Genomic DNA, 17,790 nt, shown 5'->3' with positions numbered 1-17,790 from the left:
GACATCGTACTAATGTCCATATTGAGTAGGTCCCTGGCAGTCGGTACTACCTCTTGTTTTGTTGAGGTGATTTTTTCCATGTTGTCATTTTGTGCAGAGGAGAATAGATTAATGAGAGAACAAAATGCTAGCAGAGTAACCACGTCCCCAGAAAATATACTCTAAACAAATCAGAAAAGACCTTCCAGAAAGTGGTCGCTTTTCTGATGAGAGAGTTGTTGCTCTTCTTTTCTTCAATCTCCTGTTGAGTTTGTAGGTGTTCAGAATGGTTTGATCCCTATCCAGCTGAATTCCTGAGAGGAGACGAAATCCAGGTCTCCTACTCCTCTGCCATCTTGCTCTGCCCCCAATTAATTGCATCTTTAAAATGCTTAGTACAGACTCTAGCACCAAGTAGGTATTTAATACATGGTGTCAGGTTATGACCATTTATTGTACCAATAAAAGGAAAGGTATATTCTCCCCTGTCCGCATTCAAGGAGTGGCTAGATGGGCAACTCGAAGTGCCAAGTAACAGTTTCATTTAGACTGTGCTGATAAAGATCTGTCAATGAATGAAAAGAACTCCTGTTTTATAATTAGGGTGCTCATGTATTTATTTCTTGGCTATGGCATATACAGACCATGTGAACAAGGGCTAAGTAAACCAGGTTTTGGCTTTACCTAAGGTCCTCAGTTCTGAGAGCATAAAGGCTACATTACAAACTTTTCAATTATTAAACACAATTAATTCCACCAAGCTTCACATCCCTATCATTGTGATTCCTACCCAAAAATGTAGGCTTCTGTATTCATTTATCTTCCCTGAAGTCTTATCTTCATATTGTTTCTGGTCCCCTGGCCTAACGGATAATCACCCCTTTCTCTCCCAATCTTTTTATGACAGCTTCTGAAACATGCAATCTTTAATGGACAAATTATGCTACCTGTTTGCAGTTTGCTCCCTCTACCACTTGTTTAAAGGCTATTTGGCTCTTCCCTGGGAACACTTTTCTACAGCTTACCTCTGTATTATTAGTATCCTCCAGGCTTCTTTTTTGTTGTTGTTGTTGTTTTTTAAGATTTTATTTATTTACTTGAGAGAGAGAGAAAGAGAGAGAGAGAGCAAGCACAAGTGGGATGAGGGGCAGGGAGAGAAGCAGGCTCTCTGCTGAGCAGGAAGCCCTATGCGGGGCTTGATCCCAGGACTCTGGGATCATGACCTGAGCTGAAGGCAGATGCTTAACCGACTGAACCACCCAGGAGCCCCTCCTCCAGGCTTCTTAATACTGTTTCCCAATATAGCAGTCCTCTACTCTCCCATGCAGTCCTGTTACTGTATAATAGCCTAGCCACTGAAGTCTTTGGAATCAGGCTCACACTCGAGTTCTTCACAAGCCTCGATGGGACAGTCTAGAGTGTTGTATGGCTTTTCTTAGTTCCTTGATATTCTAGATGCCATAGCCACACCATGCTCCTTGTCATCACCTAAAGTGTTCCATCTCAGAAATTTTAAACTCTAATATCATACTATGACTCTAAGCTTTTATCCTTCTACCTTTCTCACTCCCTTACACCCATGCATTGATCTGTTTTGGAATCTTATTAAGACCTTAACTCATTCAATCCCTTCATTTTCTCCTAGTCTATCAAATTTCTCATTCCTGACTCTCTGAATACTCTCTTATAAGCCTCTCTGACTCATTCATATTCTTATTCTTCTATCATACCTCACTGTAAAACAAATACTCTGGCTCAAAGCTAACCTTTGGATTGTGCCTATCCCTGAGCAGCCAAGCAATGCTTGAGCACAATCACACATTCATGAATGCTAGCACAGACACAAAGCATTTCATTTTTTTTTTGTCTGTCCTATTTTCCTCGGTGGCTTTTCCAAACTTATGCCTGACTTAAATTATTGTTCAACCAATTTCCCGTCCCACTCAATGCCCCCTTTCCAAACAGCCAACTCTGCCTCCTAAGTTTACCAGATAGCATCTCCTTCTACTTTCTGTCTCCATACCTGAAAATATCTGTACTTATTCTCACCTAGCTTCCTCCAAAGTTAAGAAATATCCTTGTTATAACTCTTAGATGAAATTGCTTAATCTTCTCCTGTCTCCAGTATCTGAAACATCTCCTATATCCCCTCAGTCTATATAAACACATTATATGTTAAATATAAAACCCTCCGTTTATCCCAAATTCTCTTCCAGGAATTACAGTTGACCCTTGAACACAGGGGTTAGGAGCACTGAACTCCAGGCAGTCAAAAATCCACACATAATTTCTGGCTCCCTTAAAACTGAACTACTGTATTTTATGTGATAGAAAAGTAAGATAAAAGTCACCACATGATGAAAAACAAAGCAGGGCGCCTGGGTGGCTCAGTTGTTGAGCGACTGCTTTCGGCTCGGGTCATGATCCTGGAGTCCCTGGATCGAGTCCCGCGTCGGGCTCCCTGCTCGGCAGGGAGCCTGCTTCTCCCTCTGACCCTCCCCCCTCTCATGTGCTCTCTCTCTCTCATTCTCTCTGTCTCAAATAAATAAATAAAATCTTAAAAAAAAAAAAAAACAAAAAACAAAAAACAAAGCAAAGGTGGAGGAAAGTTCCAGAGAAGGCTGTAACACCAGGGCTCTTGCCTGCTCCTGGCACTCTCCATCCTACTACCTGTGGGAAACTCAGTTCACTGAGGTCTTGAACTGGGAGGTGCAAGAAACAGGCTCTTGGGGAAGGATTCTTTCTGAAGTAACCAAGAACCACATAATAACCCACCTACCCCCAAGCCCCCAACCAAGGAATGCAGGAGGACACCAAGGGCAGGACAGCACCAGACAGAAGCCTGGGCCTCAGTAGGGTGGGGCGCTGTCCAAGGTGCTGAACATCTTCTGAAGAGGGTAGCTAATATTACATGGGAACTGGCAGCTTACTCCTTGACGGCATTTTCCATGAACAGAAACTGCATTAGAACCACATAAAGAAGATCAAGTGGCACAAGTGACCTAGAGAGAAGGGTAAGGGTACTTTGACTTCCCTAGTTATCTACCTTCCCTGGACTCCACGTGGAATGAGGTTTTCCACATTCCCAGAAGAGGAGCAAGAAATGGGTATTAGACTAGGATCTACCGTGGCTAAGTGCAGGTGGGGAGGGGGAGATAAGTGGTGGTTCCTGTTCTACTGCTGTACTGTATTAAAAAAAAAAAAAAGACTTAAAACTAAACCTGTGCAGTTCAAACCTATGTTGTTCAAGGGTTAATTGTATTGAATATGTTCCTGTTATGACCTGAATCTTTGTGTCCCCTCCAAAATTAATATGCTGAAATTCTAACCCCCAAAGAGGATGGTATTAGTTGATGGGACCTTTGGGAGGTGATTAGGTTCTGAGGGTGGTACCCTCATGAATGGGATTACTGCCTTATAAAAAAAGACTCCAGAGAGATCTCTAGTCCTTTTCACCATGTGAGTATAAAATGAAAAATCTATGACCTGGAAAACTTGCTGGCACCCTGAGCTTGGACTTACAGCCTCTGATGAGCAATAATTTCTGTTTATAAGCTACTGGGCTTATGGTATTTTGTTATAGTAGTCCAAAAGGACTAAGACAGTTCCTTACTTTTCTCATGCAAATTTCCTGAAATGGGAGACTATATAGGCTCTCCACTTTTTTATCCCTCCCCATACAGGCCTGAATCTGCATAGTTTGCTTCATGACCTATTTGTTATTGTTATATGTAAGTTTGCTTATATAAAATCATGTAAGTCCAAAAATATGAACGTGGGGCAAAAAAGAGTAGTTGTTTCTATAAAACAAAGTTGTACTTTCAGAAACACCTGATTTAAATGAATTATTTTTAAAAGCAGTTTTCAAATTAGGTACTGGAACAAGACTGTACAAGATAGAGAAAAAAAATCTAAAACAATGAGAAGAAGTACCTATTTCTCAAAGGGGGTGCCACTGTCATTTTGAGGCAGGCAATTCTTCACTGTCCAATATTGCCCTACACATCACAGGATGTTTATAATCACTACACCCTACATACTAAATGTCCTACTGTTGCCCTCAACCAGATATGGACAACTTAAAAAAAAAAAAAAGGCCACAGATTTCCAGGGGGCCAGTATTACCACTAATGGGAACAAATGATAAAACGATTTTGCACTCAGATTTATTATTTTCACTGCTTGCTTATCTTTGAAAAAACAAACTATAAAATGTAGGAAATGCATTTCAGATATTTGCACTTAAAAGTCTATGAGAAACAATAATGAGCAGACCCACAGGCAAAGAAAAGGTCATGAATATCTATCAATAGATTAGCATTTTAAGTTAAATAAAACATTAAAGGTATTTAGGTATGTTTTTATTTCCTGCTGCTACAATCAAATGCTCAACCACTGAGTATACTATACCGAACTTTTTAAAGGTCTATTTTCTGAGAACTATCATAATTATTTGAGAAATTTATTCCATGGAAAAAGGCTTAGTGTTCTTGTAGCTTTTAAATATTCAGAAGTTGCCAACTCCAAAAAAAATTCAAAAACTTATCATAGAAATAACAATTTTTCTTATTTTGTTGAGGAAATTGCCATGAAAAAGTGACATCCCTGTTATTTAGTAACACATTCATCCTTAACTTGAAACTTTTAAAAATAATATAAACACTCTTGAAACATACTGACAATAAAATCTTTTTCAATCAAGTATTAAAATTTTTAAAATAGTACAACCTAAACCATTAGCTTCACAACATTAGAGAGACAATACTCTTTTGTAACTGAATGATGAATATGCACATTTTTAGGCATTAAAAACATTTCAAAGAGTTTTGTGGACTTTTCTCTTACATCTACTATCAATACAAAAATTCTGGCCTGCAAATAACAGGTAATTTTTAAAATGTAGTTTCTATCAGAAAGACATGTAAATTCAAAAGACCTTCATTTTTAACAGGTATAAGATGTAAGTTTAACCCAGAAGGGAAGTATTACTGAATAGAAGTTATTTAATAACTTAATCACTAAAATAATAGATTAAAATAATAAAGCAGAAGGAACTAAACTTAGAAAGACTGCCAAACCTATCTGCTTACTTGGCTTCTCTAAAAAAAATTCTAATTACTACAGATACTTCCATCATTGTTTAAAATAAAATAGCAGTAAGGAGACTAGATCAACAAATACTGTATTTCCAAAAAATTATTTTTATCATTTTCCTACAAGTCTTTTTTTTTTTAAAGATTTTTATTTATTTATTTGACAGAGATAGAGAGGGAGAGAATAAGCAGAGGGAGCGGCAGGCAGGGGGAGAGGGAGAAGCAGACTCCCTGCTGAGCAAGAAGCCTGATGCTGGGCTTGATCCCAGGACCCTGGGATCATGACCCAAGTGGAAGGCAGATGCTTAACCGACTGAGCCACCCAGGCACCCCTATTTTCTTACAAGTCTTAAGTTAAAAATGAAAAAGAAGTCCAAGTAGATAAACTGGTATTTATAGACAGATTGGAAAATCCATTCTAAATTTTGAAGTAAATAAAACAGCATATAGAGAGAGAGAGCATGAGTGAGCAGGTTCTTAAGTCTTAAATCAAGAAACAAAACATGGAAATTAGCAAAGATTTAAAGAAAGGAAACAAAGCAGAAATAAATATAAACAAGTTTAAAACACAGAAAAGATTCCACTGCAGCCATTTCTTGCATGAAAGTATATTCTTCAGGAGTTTTAATTTAAGTGAAGGCTATGTATGCTTATTGCTCACTTTTGCTAACTGAGCAAGATTCCCTTGTGCCACATTTCAGCCTTTGCTTGGAGGAATGTGACTTGGTACTCTCAGCATGCTTTCATTATGAGCCCTTTTAATGAAGATTTATGATAAGAGTGCTCTCTTATCACATGTTCTTGCAAGGACATCCTTTTTTTTACATCACATTTATCTTTTTAAAAATAACTTTTCTGGGGGTGCCTGGGTGGCTCAGTCAGTTAAGTGTCTGCCTTCAGCTTGGGTCATGATCCCAGGGGCCTGGGATTGAGCCCCACATTGGGCTCACTGCTTGGCGGGAAGCCTGCTTCTCCCTCTTCCATTCCCCCTCCTTGTGTTCCTGCTCTCCCGTTCTCTCTCTGTCAAATAAAAGAGCACTATATGGTGACTGATGGTAGTACTTGTGAGCATAGCCTGAAGTATAAACTTAACAAATCATTATGTTGCACATCTAAAGCTCATGTAACATTGTGCATCAAATGTAACTATACTTCTATGTAAATTAATTAATTTTATATGGAGCATTAACCATAATCCAGGCTCATGTGCATGGTCTCCAATTTATACAAAAACAAATGATACTGTTCTCGCTGTTATCAACTTCAGGAATTGTTACATTTAACTAAAGAAATGATATTTGTTTGTGGTACATAATTACAAATTTAAGCTACATAATTGCACATGTTAAAGTTTATTTTTTTATTCCACTTCATTGATCATAATAGAGATTAATGACTGTTTACATCAACTTTTGCCTGTGAGCAGAAATTCTAGGACTAATTTCATCCTTAAAAGGACTAAACTCAGTCAACAGGAAAACCCTTCATAAATAATTTTCATTGCTTTCCCCTCTTCATCCAGTATCTAGAAAGACAAGGAGTAAAAGATTAAGCATATGTGTCCTTTTTTTTTTTTTTTTTGGAATATACTTTCTCCAGTCTCCTAAATCTACTCCACTTGTACTTGACAGCTTTGCTAGTCACTAGATATATAGCCACCTGTCACTGAGTCTACAGCAGGGAAGAAAGGAACCATTCAGAGCTGACAGCAATTTCTGAATCATCTGCAAACCTGGGCTAAATAACAGGGTTACAGAACTATGCTGAAATCAGGGCAGTAAAATCAGGATGCCAGATCACACTGCCCAAAGAGGCAATGATTCACTCTTTGAAATATTATTTTTTAATGTACTTACGATAGCCACATTTTTTACAGCCGGCTCGGACACTATCCTTGTTGCAACCTGAAATAAAATTGGATGACATTTTAGGAGACATATAAAAAGAAGAAACATAAGAATTTCATCACATGAAAAAGCTAAGAAACCTCTTATTGTAGATTTCTTTCTTTAAAAAAAATCATTCCTGGGGCGCCTGGGTGGCTCAGTCGTTGGGCGTCTGCCTTTGGCTCAGGTCATGATTCCAGGATCCTGGGATCGAGCCCTGCATCAGGCTCCCTGCTCCGCGGGAAGCCTGCTTCTCCCTCTCCCACTCCCCCTGCTTGTGTTCCCTCTCTGGCTGTCTTTCTCTCTGTCAAATAAATAAAATCTTTTAAAAATTAATTAATTAATTAATTAATTTAAAAAAATCATTCCTGACCCAAATTAGTAACACTATCCATTGAATTGTTATGAATGCTAGAAATCACTGAAAAAGCCAATTTACTCAAATTATTTTCTTTGACAATATTTCAAGAATTTTGGAATATATTTTTCTTTAACAGAAATGCAGTGTTATAGTCAAGAACTTAAACATTCCAGGAATTCTAGAACACTGAGGAAGAAATTGCAGAGTATTTTAGCTTGTCCCTCAAATGTAAATAATTAGCTATATACGTATATGCATACACATATGCACTATATATACTAGTTATTATAGATACATATATGTGAACATTAGAGATAACAAATGTTTTTCTGCTCTCCCTTGGAAGAAAAACAAACTGACTTTTTAAAAGGAATTGGTGAAAATCCAGAAAAATACTTTAACTGCTAGCTATTCTAAGAAACATCTGAATTCAGCAATCAGATTCTCTTACAAGAGAAAACAAACTGCTAGTCACATATTCAGTCTGATCGATGTTTAGAAATATTTATAGTATTTCTGTATCATTAGTGCTACATGCAAGCAATGCTGGAAGATAATAACAGATGAAATAAATTAAAATTGATTTTGTAATGAAAATATACATAAAATTTATCACCTTAACAATTTTTAAGTGTGGAATTCAGTGGCATGAAGTACATTCACAAGGTTGTACAACCATCACCACTATTTCCAAAATCTTTCATCATCCCAAACACTAACTACACCCATTAAACAATAACTGCCCAGTCCCCCTTCCCTCGAGCCCATGGTACTCTCCATCCTACTTTCTGCCTCTATAAATTTACCTGTTCTAGGAATCTCATATAAGTGGAATCATACAATATTTATCCTTTCGTGTCTGAATTATTTTACTTGGCATAATGTTTTCAAGATCACCCAAACTGTAGCACATATCAGAAGATCATTCCTTTTTATGGCTGCATAACACATATAGTTGAAACTAATTTTCACCTCCAATAAGGGCTTCCAGCAACCAGAAGGTCAGGAAAGAATTGTTCTATTACCTTAATGCAAGGCATCTAACTTCTAAATTCTTCATATGGAGATATAAGCCAAACTCACTAATAAATTAAAGTACATGGAACGCAAATATAAAACAATGTTAATTTAAACTATCTCTTCACTGTTATGAAGTCAAAACACTAGTCATTTTTCCCTAATCCCAAATTTACTTTAAAATACACATTACTGAGTTATTCTAGTAAAAAATACAGTCAGGTGTTCTATAACGCTTGTTTTAAAAACATAAATTTGTTCCAATACAATTGATGTAAGTAAGAGAGAACGATTTGAACATAATGTGACTTTTGTCCATGAAAAACACTAGGTGAATGCAGAAAGTGGTATCCATTTGCTCTGAGGTTCATAGGAATATACAAAACACACGCAAGGACACAACCCAAAATATTTCTAGTGACCTCAGTTCAACATGTGTGCTGTGAGCAGTGCCCACCCACATAAGGTGTCATAACTCTGATCTGATTTCACATCATCCTCTTCCCCCACCATTACTTTGGAACAATTCACAAACTGCAATTCTTACGAAGTCTGCTTCCACAGCAAACTCCAGGTCTTTTACAAGGCATAGTACCCTATTTACTATATTATTTATGTGCCTTTTAACCAATTAACATGTGCAAAACTGTGCTACTGTTACTAGGTTTCTATCATTTTTTATGTATCACTGATGAAGTTTTTGACTATTGTGCCCCAATCTCATTTTTTCTCATAAACCTTATGGTTTGTATTGCATAGAGTAGGAATGCATATGCTGCACTGTAGCAGAATTGTGGTATAACACTGGATTAATAATAAAATCTGAGGCTCTTTCATTATGAAATAATTGCCTGTTGGAAAAAAAGCTCAGAGAATCCAGGTCAGTGTTAAGTCTGTTTCCATAGAAACCACAGACGCTGAATGAGACAGAACAAAACTATTCTAAATGCACCATTACCATTCCTACAATAAACTAAAAATGTTGTAATGGACAGATCTGACATGATCTCATCTCAGCACTTATGAGAAATTAACTTATTTATGACGAACTGTATCTCATATTTTTAGAATGAACAAAATATTAACTTTTTCCAAGTAGGTCATCTTCTTTAACAAAGTTGTAACTTTTACATGATAGGGCAATAAGACAAGAACTAAATAAATAACTCCGTATTAACTATGTCCTCACTAGTTTTTGGTTGACTTAAAATTTCAAGCTTCATTTGTCCTAATTTTCATGACTGCTGGGCCAAATGAATGCTTCTACCTAGGACGTTGAATCTGATGCCTCTGATACAATAAATCTGAGACAAGTGACACTATGAAGTGGGGACATTTCATTCATTCTCCTGTCAAGATGCAGTTTCTAGTGGCAGTGATGCCACAGAGAGTGGCACTCCTAACCAGGTCTGGGGCTATGCACCATCTTGGCTATGGATGCCCTTAGTCTCGTCTGTTTTCCAAGCCTTGTTATCTAGCCTTTGCTTACATTCTGTGAGCATCCTGAGATCTTTCATTTTCTTCTTCAATTAACTAGTCAGTTTCTGTTGTTTGGGACAAGAACTCTGGTACCCAAGATCCATGTCAAACTGAATAGCAAGGCCACACTGAGAGGCCCTTATTACTTCAATTAGAAGTTATCCATTTCCCCATCTGAGGTTCTCATGCTGTTCTTTGTTCCATTCCTCTTTAAAGTTTGCTAACGCTGTTCAGAGTAATAGAGCCTGCATCCCTCCAAATGTTCCTTTGTAATCATGACCTACAGTCCTAAAACCATTGAATAAAAACTTATAAAACTGCCTACATAAAAAAATGGCAAAGACCAGCTAAAACAAACTCAAAAGACACATGAAAATGTAGGAACCAATATTTGCAACTCATAGCACCAATAAAGGGCAATTATGCCTACCATATAAAACCCAGAAAATCATTATGAAAAAAACCAACAAACAACAGGAAAAAAAAAATCAGCAAAGGAGCTAAACAGAAAGCTCACAGAAACAGAAACAAGTTTGAAACATGGAGATGCTCATCCTTACTCATAATAAGTGAAATGTACATTAAAATCTACACTGAGATTACATTTTCCCTCATCAGAATAGCAAAGAAAGGGTTGAAAAGAGTATGGGGCAGACACACTCCCATACAGTGCTGAATAGTAGTGTAGATCAATATCACCCCTATGGAAAGCAAACTGACAAAACCTATCAGAACTATAAATGTACATAGTACTTTGACCTGGCACTTCCCCATTTGGGAATGAATCTTCTCAATTTGCTTGCACAAATGCATAGTGACTTATATTGACTTATATACAAAGTTATTCACTACAGCATCATTTATAATAGTAAAAGAGTGGAAATAATTTAGACATAAATTATGGTTAGTCTTTACTTAATGATATCTGATGATCTCTAAGATATAAAGAAAAAAAGCAAGGTATAGAACAGTGCTTATGGTATGTTGCCATTCGTATGAAAGATTAGATGTAAATAAAATACAAATTATATGTAGATTTTATTTATAGATAGATGGAGAGATACAAAAAAGATCTCTAAGAATATAAACTAGTTAGCTGAAAAAAGAACCTCCAGGGGTAGAAAGGGTGAGAGACATGTCACTACACACCTTTTGGTAGCTTTAAAATCTGAAGCATGTGAATGAATTCCCTTCTCAAAAACCAAACTAAAAACCTCCCTCAAACAACCCAACATAAAGAAGAGTTGCTGCTGTGCAAGATTCTTTAACAAAGGCAGTAACTGCACTTGTAAATTCTTCAGAGAAGCTACGTTACAGATTTATAATAAAATTTTATTAACTGATGGTTTTAGGAATAAATTGCAGAGGTCTTTATCTCTTTACTTGTTAAATATTAGCAAGGGCTTACTCTGGATCTAGAACTCTGTTAAATAACTTGAGTGTCAGGGAAGGGCTCAGGTAAATGGCTGCCTTTTACCTCCCAGGAACTTAAAGGAGTAGAAAAAGCTAGTTTCTCTAGCTTCCAGAACATGCCATTCAATTCTGTATACAATGCACTGCTTAGCATGGTGTAGCCTTGCTATATGTCCTCAACAAATGCTTGTTACTTTGAGGTTAGAGACTTAAGAAAATACTCCCGCACTTGGGAATCAGTAACGTTTGCAGCTCCCAGTTACTAGCTGTGAAACTAGTCTGCAGTGTCACTGGCCCATCTGAGGAAGGACAGGCACTGGAATAATAGTTATAAAAGAAGGATAATTTTAAAAAAAGGACAATTGAAATAAAATAATGGTTATTTAGGCAAAGGAAGGGGGAAATGACAAAGGCGTAAGGGACCTTCCTAGGGTGATGGAAATATTTAAAATCCTGATCTGGGTGATGGAGAAATATGAAATTCACAGATAGGGGCCCAAGAACTAACTCCTTACCACCCACTCCCCCCTTCCCCAGGAATGACAGGATCAGATATATAGTTAAGGAAAATTATTTCAGCAGCAATGTGCAGCATAGACTAGAGAGAAAAGAAAATGTGTACTGTTTAGGAGTGAAAAGCAATGGGATGCATTGTGATTTAGAATTCTTCTATTACTAAGATGTTACAGTAATGTGTTTTAAAAATTCGACTCACTTTCATATGCCAGATGTAATGTTAATTTGGGTACAGAAAATTCCCTATCTTGGCTATATAGATTTTACTGAATGAGAGAAAAAGAGTTTTTGTGCCAGCAACATCAGTAACATACACTGCCACTGGGCGTCAGGTGGACTCTTCATGGGGAACGGTGAATCATCAACATGAATGTCAGAACTAATGTCAACAACTGTGAATGGGCAAAGTAGTTTCTAAAAGAAAGCCAACTTCACTGAAACCTGTATTTAAATCTCATTTTTATTTTTTATTTTTATTTTTAAAGATTTTATTTATTTTGAGAGACAGAGAGGAGAAGAGAGCGAGCACAAACAGGGGGGAGCAACAGAGGGAGAGGGAAAAGCAGACTCCCCGCTGAGCAGGGAACCCAATGTGGGGCTCCATCCCAGGACCCTGGGATCATGACCTGTGCCGAAGGCAGACGCTTAACCGTCTGAGCCACCCAGGCGCCCCTTAAACGTCATTTTTAAAATAACAACTAAGAGTCTATGATTTCCCTAAGAAAGTACACATTTCATCGTGTTGCCTACATAATGGTGTATGCTTACACATAATGCTGTGGAAAAACAGCTGAAGTAGGCGACCATAAAACAGAAGAGGCTGATTTTCACTTGTGGAAAGCATCCTCGTCACTTTATAGTCTTATCTCATAATAATCACTAGCAAGACCACCCGAGAAATGCCATGCTGAATCCATGTGAGCATTATACCTAAAAATAAAAGAGCGTAACTTAATACTTGGCCTTCTCAATAATTATCTCAAAAGGTTTCTGATGGAGCCCTATTTTTCTTTAATCCACTACCTGGATCGATCACGCAAGAAATTATCTCAACATTTTCTGTATCTCTATTTCCTAATGATACTTGCATTGTACTCTTACAGTGCTGTCATGTCTATTATCTCAATTTTTGCTGGGCTTAAACAGTCTATCCATGTCTTGCCATCTAGCTTAATGGCACAATTTAAGATTATTACACTTTGTGGAGTATTATTTTGAATCGGAAGAAAGTTAACACAGCTATAACACTTGTCTAAGTTTAAGGCAATTCCAATGAGGACTTTTAAAAAATCACTTTTTTTTCTTCTTTCTTAAGCACCCCATTTTTATTACTATACTTAAGTTTCATGAGAACACAAGATGGGATGTTGTGTCTCCTAGAGTGTCTATACCGTGTAGGTGCTCAAAACGCTTGCTCAAGTAATAAAACCAACAGTGACAGCAACTCAATTCTAGATGTAGTAGTGCAATACAAGGATCATCAGGGCTGATGTGAAGGCTCAGGACGCCTAGGCAATCTACTGTGCAGACCGGCCTTCCTCTGCTAGCTCTTTACAGGTTGTTAAGCTCCAGGCTGCAGCCACAGACCCTTCCTTCACACCCTACACACTCCACCTGAGCACAGGCAGCCACTACCATGGTCTTAACTCCTATTACATCTGCGGATGACTCAAATTGTGGTCTTTGACTCTGGCTTCTTTCCTAAGCTACAAATTTTCTCTTACTACCTATTAGATATTTCCATTCATATGTCTGACTATACCTCAACACAAACCCCAAACTGAAATTCTCATCATCCCCCTAAAACCTGCTCCTTCTCAGGTATTGCCTATGCTAGTAAATGGCCCCACCCAATCCGGTAACAGTGAAACCCCACCTCCTGTCTTACCCACCTACACTGGATCAATCACTGATTCCTAGTGAGTCTACCATCAAAAACGTATCTCCAATCCATGTACTTCTCTCCTTTCCTGATACCATACCTGAAGCATCATAACTTACCAGAATTTACTCCTAATTGGTGACCTTGTCTCCAAACTAGCTCCCTTCCAATCTACTGTACAGCCAGAATGATCCTTCCAAAATATGAATCTCTTAAAACTCTTAAATGGCTTTCTATAGTCCTTGGGAAAATATCCAAACTGTCATGGCTTACAAGGTCCTTTAAGAGGTGGAAACTACCTTGTAAATTATACTATAACATAGCAAGATGAATAAGTGCATGGGGCCTAGAAGAGCCCCACTGACCTGTCACTTACTATCCCTTAATTAGCAAGCGACTTGATTTGTTTATCCCTCAGTATCCTCATATAAAACTGAAGTATTAATACTTATCTTACAGTGCGGACTGACGTTAAATGAGATAAAATACAATGCTTGACACACTGTGACACATCTGATACATAGTAAATGCTACTTACACATCTGATACATTAGTAAATATTAGCTACTGTTATTAACTCCCTAGTTAATTTCTCACTTCTCTCCCATTTGTATTCTGAGTTCCATTTATAGGGAGAATCTTTTACTTCTTTTATTTCCTCTTCTCATACATTTCCTCTTTCTTTACATATCCAGTCCCTCAGGCTGCAACTTCTTCTCTCACCACTCCAATCCTCCTGGAATTCTTCAAGATTCACCCTAAATGCCACATCCTCTAGGAAGTCCATCTTCCTAGCCCCTCTAGTCTTCTGTGAGGTGCCCTTACTATGTGCTCCTGAAGGCTTCAAATTTTCCCTGCCATACATGTCTGACTTTCTGGTCCTTCCTCTCCATTGCTAAATTCTAAGTTCTGTGTGAAGAGCAACTGTCTTGTTCACCGCTGTATTCGCACTGCCTAGCACATTGCCTAGCACGTGGTAGGCACTTTCAGTAAAGATTGTTCTGTGTATGAATGAGTGTATCTCTCCTCTCTCTTAATTCCGCCTCCTCCCAAAACTGAAGTGGTTAGAAAAGCGCAATATCCCTATAACAGTGATCCGTAAAATATAGTTCAGAAAAGGCTGCCACGGTACAAACATGGTTAAACAATACTGGGAAGGGTAGGTTAAAACAAAGTTAGGGCTTCTGAACCATAGCACTTCTTAGTCTTTCATATACTAAACAGCACAGTGAATCTCCAAGCTGTGGGTTTGGGGGTGGGTCATAGGGATATAATTCTCAAAATAACTCCTACAACCAGGGTTCTTCAGAAGACATGGCAGCAAACCTGGTTTAAGCAGATGCCCTCCCCGACTAGAACTTCCAAGTAAGCTGGTAGTTGTGGACCAGAAATCTCTGAAGCACTTATTTCGTAGGATTCACTGTTTTTAGGTCGGTACCCACTGGACACAGAACCTGAGAGCTGGAAGAAACCACAGACATAAAGGAGCAAATCTTCCTTTATAGATGCACAAAAAGAGGCCCAGAGGGGGAAAGCGACCGGTCCACCGCCACACAGGGACTCCGTACAATAGGAAGAGAGAGCAGAAGCCCAGACGTCAATTTCGTCCCTGCGACTTCCACGACAAACAATGCCTCTGGCTACCTGGGTCCGTCAAGTGTTGCCACCTGAATTTTATTTTCAAGCCATACCGAAGTGAAGTCCGTTTTTCTCGGCTCCTCGACCCCTAGGCCTACAGTTCCCGACCCTCCTCCCCCACGACACACTTTCCCTGTAATCCATCCAGCGCCGCGGGAGCTCGACTGGGGTGGGGGAGACAGTTTCTGTCGTTCGTTCTTCCCTTCAGAGATTATTTTTGGAGTGTAAACTTTTTCATGTAGACCAAACGAACCTGTTAATTTTCACGCCCCCGCCTCAATCCCCATGGGCGCTACTCCCGAGCCCAGCGCACCCCAACCTACCCTACCAGCTCCCTTCCTCGCCTAGACCTACGGGCCCTGGCGTCGGTCTTCACCTGGGACTGCCATGGCGCTGGTAAGAGGGGTCGCAGGAGCCGTAGGCTTTCGAGAGGAAGCCCGCCTCCCGCCTGCAGCGAGGACAACAAGCAGCGAGGACAACAAACAGCGAGGGCGGCCTCTTCCTCCCACCGGCGCCGCGGGACCTCGGTGACAGTCCAGGAAGGCCTCCGGCGATAGCGGAACCAAGTCGCATTGATTCAGTTTCCGGGGGAGTCATATTACAGAACACACATGGTCCAAACCATTGCTGCATGCTTCGGGGGGGGAGGTGAGTGAGACCTGCACATACGTGTACTGAAGTAAACAACACCAGGATTTATAGATTGCATTTAAAAATTGTAACACAAATTAAGTTAATCTGTGGGTTCTTAATAATATTTTCTCCTTCCCTGGAGGTCATCGGAATCCCCCTTCTCAGGATTAGCGGTGCTCTGGTCCAGGAGCGACATGGCGGCGTCCGTGAGAAACTAGTTTGGTGGAGAGAGAGTGCTTGTTGTAGTCTCGGCGACACTGACAAACTGGAGCTTTCTGTGACCACCCGATTGAAGGAAGCGTGCACTGATAGGTGGACAGCTTTAGTGATTGGCCCTCCGTTCTCATTCCCAATTAGAAGCAGAGTCCTGAGCACTGACCAGCATGAGCAACATCTACATCCAGGAGCCCCCCACCAACGGGAAGGTGAGAGCCTCATCTAGGGTACCTGGGCTCCTCGAAGTGATACCTCACCGACTAAGGGAGTTCTGGGGTCTTAGGGTTGGAAAAGATCACAAGAAGTCATGTCCCTTACTCTTGCTCTTAACAGGATTGCGTCGAAAACCGTCTATTGACACCTCTCAGCAAATACTTTGAAAAAGTCCTCAAATGCTGATTTCTCCGTCTACCAGCCGTCTGGTCCTATTTCTTGCTTCAGCCTAACTCATGCAGGCGTTTTTTAGGGTCTTAGATAGAAACCTAAGTACATTTTAAATTTCGACTTTTTTTTTTTTCCTTTTTGCTCAACTTGGAAATTACTCTTTCTCCATTCGTTCAACAATCATTTATTGAACGCCTGGTAAGCACCAGGCACTGTACTAGGTGCTGGGGCTACAAAGATGGATGGATAAGGTCTAGTTGTTGCCCTGGAAGAACTTACGATTTTGTTGGGGAGGCAGGCAGGTAAAGAAAAACCTTGTGATATGTCTGGTAGGCATGCTTAAGGAGAGGAGGAGTCTAGTGCTATGGTACTACAAAAAAGTGAGCAACTGGGAAAGGAGAGAAAAGCTTCATGGATGAGGTCTCTTTTGAGCTGGTCTTAAAACATGAGATGATTGTCAGAGAAAGTAGAGAATGGGAAATGTTCCCACATTAGAATGGGAGAATGATTCCCTGATTGATTTAATGGTCAAGGTATGTCAATTCCCATCGAAGATTTTTCTGTGCAGTATGAGGCAGAGGAGTCAGTAAGTATATAGTATCACCTGAATTCTTAAACTGAGAGCTAGTCTATATCACGTATGAAAGATGATGAACCAGCATAATGGAGAAAATAGTGGGGCTGAAACTACGTAGTTGAATTAGGATAAACTAAATTTACATCAGATACAATTCTGTTGCAGATACAAATCTGTTGCATATGTTGTATCATAATTTATGCAATTTTTTGTTGGTTGACATTTTATAATATAATGAAGGCAATTTGAAAATAAAACCAATAATGCTGTAATTGATATCCCCAGCAAAAATTTCACTGGGTATTTTGAGCTGAGCAATTCTTTTAATTCGTTGTTTGAACTTCTCCTTACTCCTCACCCCTACCTCACATCATTGTGAAAACTCAGAATACCCCTCTTCATATTTCCAAATGTTTTTTAAGGGTGATGTCACCCCCCAGTTAATAAACACTGGTAGTGAATGGGTACATTGCCCATCCTTCTAGGCTGGGCCTTCGCACTTACCGTTCCTTTCTCTAGTATACTGTTTGGCCTGCTCAAATGTCTCCTTAGCAGAGAGGACTTTTCTTTTCTTTTCTTTTTTAAATTTTTTTTATTAACATATAATGTATTATTTGTTTCAGAGGTACTGGTCTGTGATTCATCAGTCTTAACACAATTCATAGCGCTCACCATAGTACCTACCCTCCCCAATGTCCATCACCCAGCCACCGCAT

General features: G+C 39.2%; 2 protein-coding genes across 3 annotated transcripts in view; one reads left to right on the top strand and one right to left on the bottom strand.

The window, feature by feature from the left end:
• Positions 1-15,837, bottom strand: part of SREK1IP1 (SREK1 interacting protein 1) — a 44,694-nt gene extending 28,857 nt beyond the window's left edge. The window contains exons 1-2 of the mRNA XM_081826815.1: positions 15,641-15,837; positions 6,929-6,976 (exon numbers count right to left, since the gene is read on the bottom strand). Coding sequence (XP_081682941.1) covers positions 6,929-6,976; positions 15,641-15,653 — 61 coding nt within the window. The 5' untranslated portion in view covers positions 15,654-15,837. The remainder of the gene's footprint in view (positions 1-6,928; positions 6,977-15,640) is intronic.
• Positions 15,838-16,084: 247 nt separating this feature from the next.
• The window catches only part of CWC27 (CWC27 spliceosome associated cyclophilin), a 193,941-nt gene continuing 192,235 nt past the window's right edge, over positions 16,085-17,790 (top strand). Inside the window, exon 1 of one of the 2 annotated variants that reach the window (XM_081826812.1) lies at positions 16,085-16,322. In XM_081826812.1, coding sequence (XP_081682938.1) covers positions 16,281-16,322 — 42 coding nt within the window. In that variant the 5' untranslated portion in view covers positions 16,085-16,280. The remainder of the gene's footprint in view (positions 16,323-17,790) is intronic. The other variant, XM_006732516.3, reaches the window with a different exon arrangement.

This window comes from Leptonychotes weddellii, chromosome 7, assembly GCF_054177405.1.
Source record: "Leptonychotes weddellii isolate Sample4059 chromosome 7, ASM5417740v2, whole genome shotgun sequence".
In the NCBI taxonomy this organism is placed as follows: domain Eukaryota; kingdom Metazoa; phylum Chordata; class Mammalia; order Carnivora; family Phocidae; genus Leptonychotes; species Leptonychotes weddellii.
Note: the sequence above shows the minus strand (reverse complement) of the source record. Positions and strands in the feature narration are given on the sequence as shown.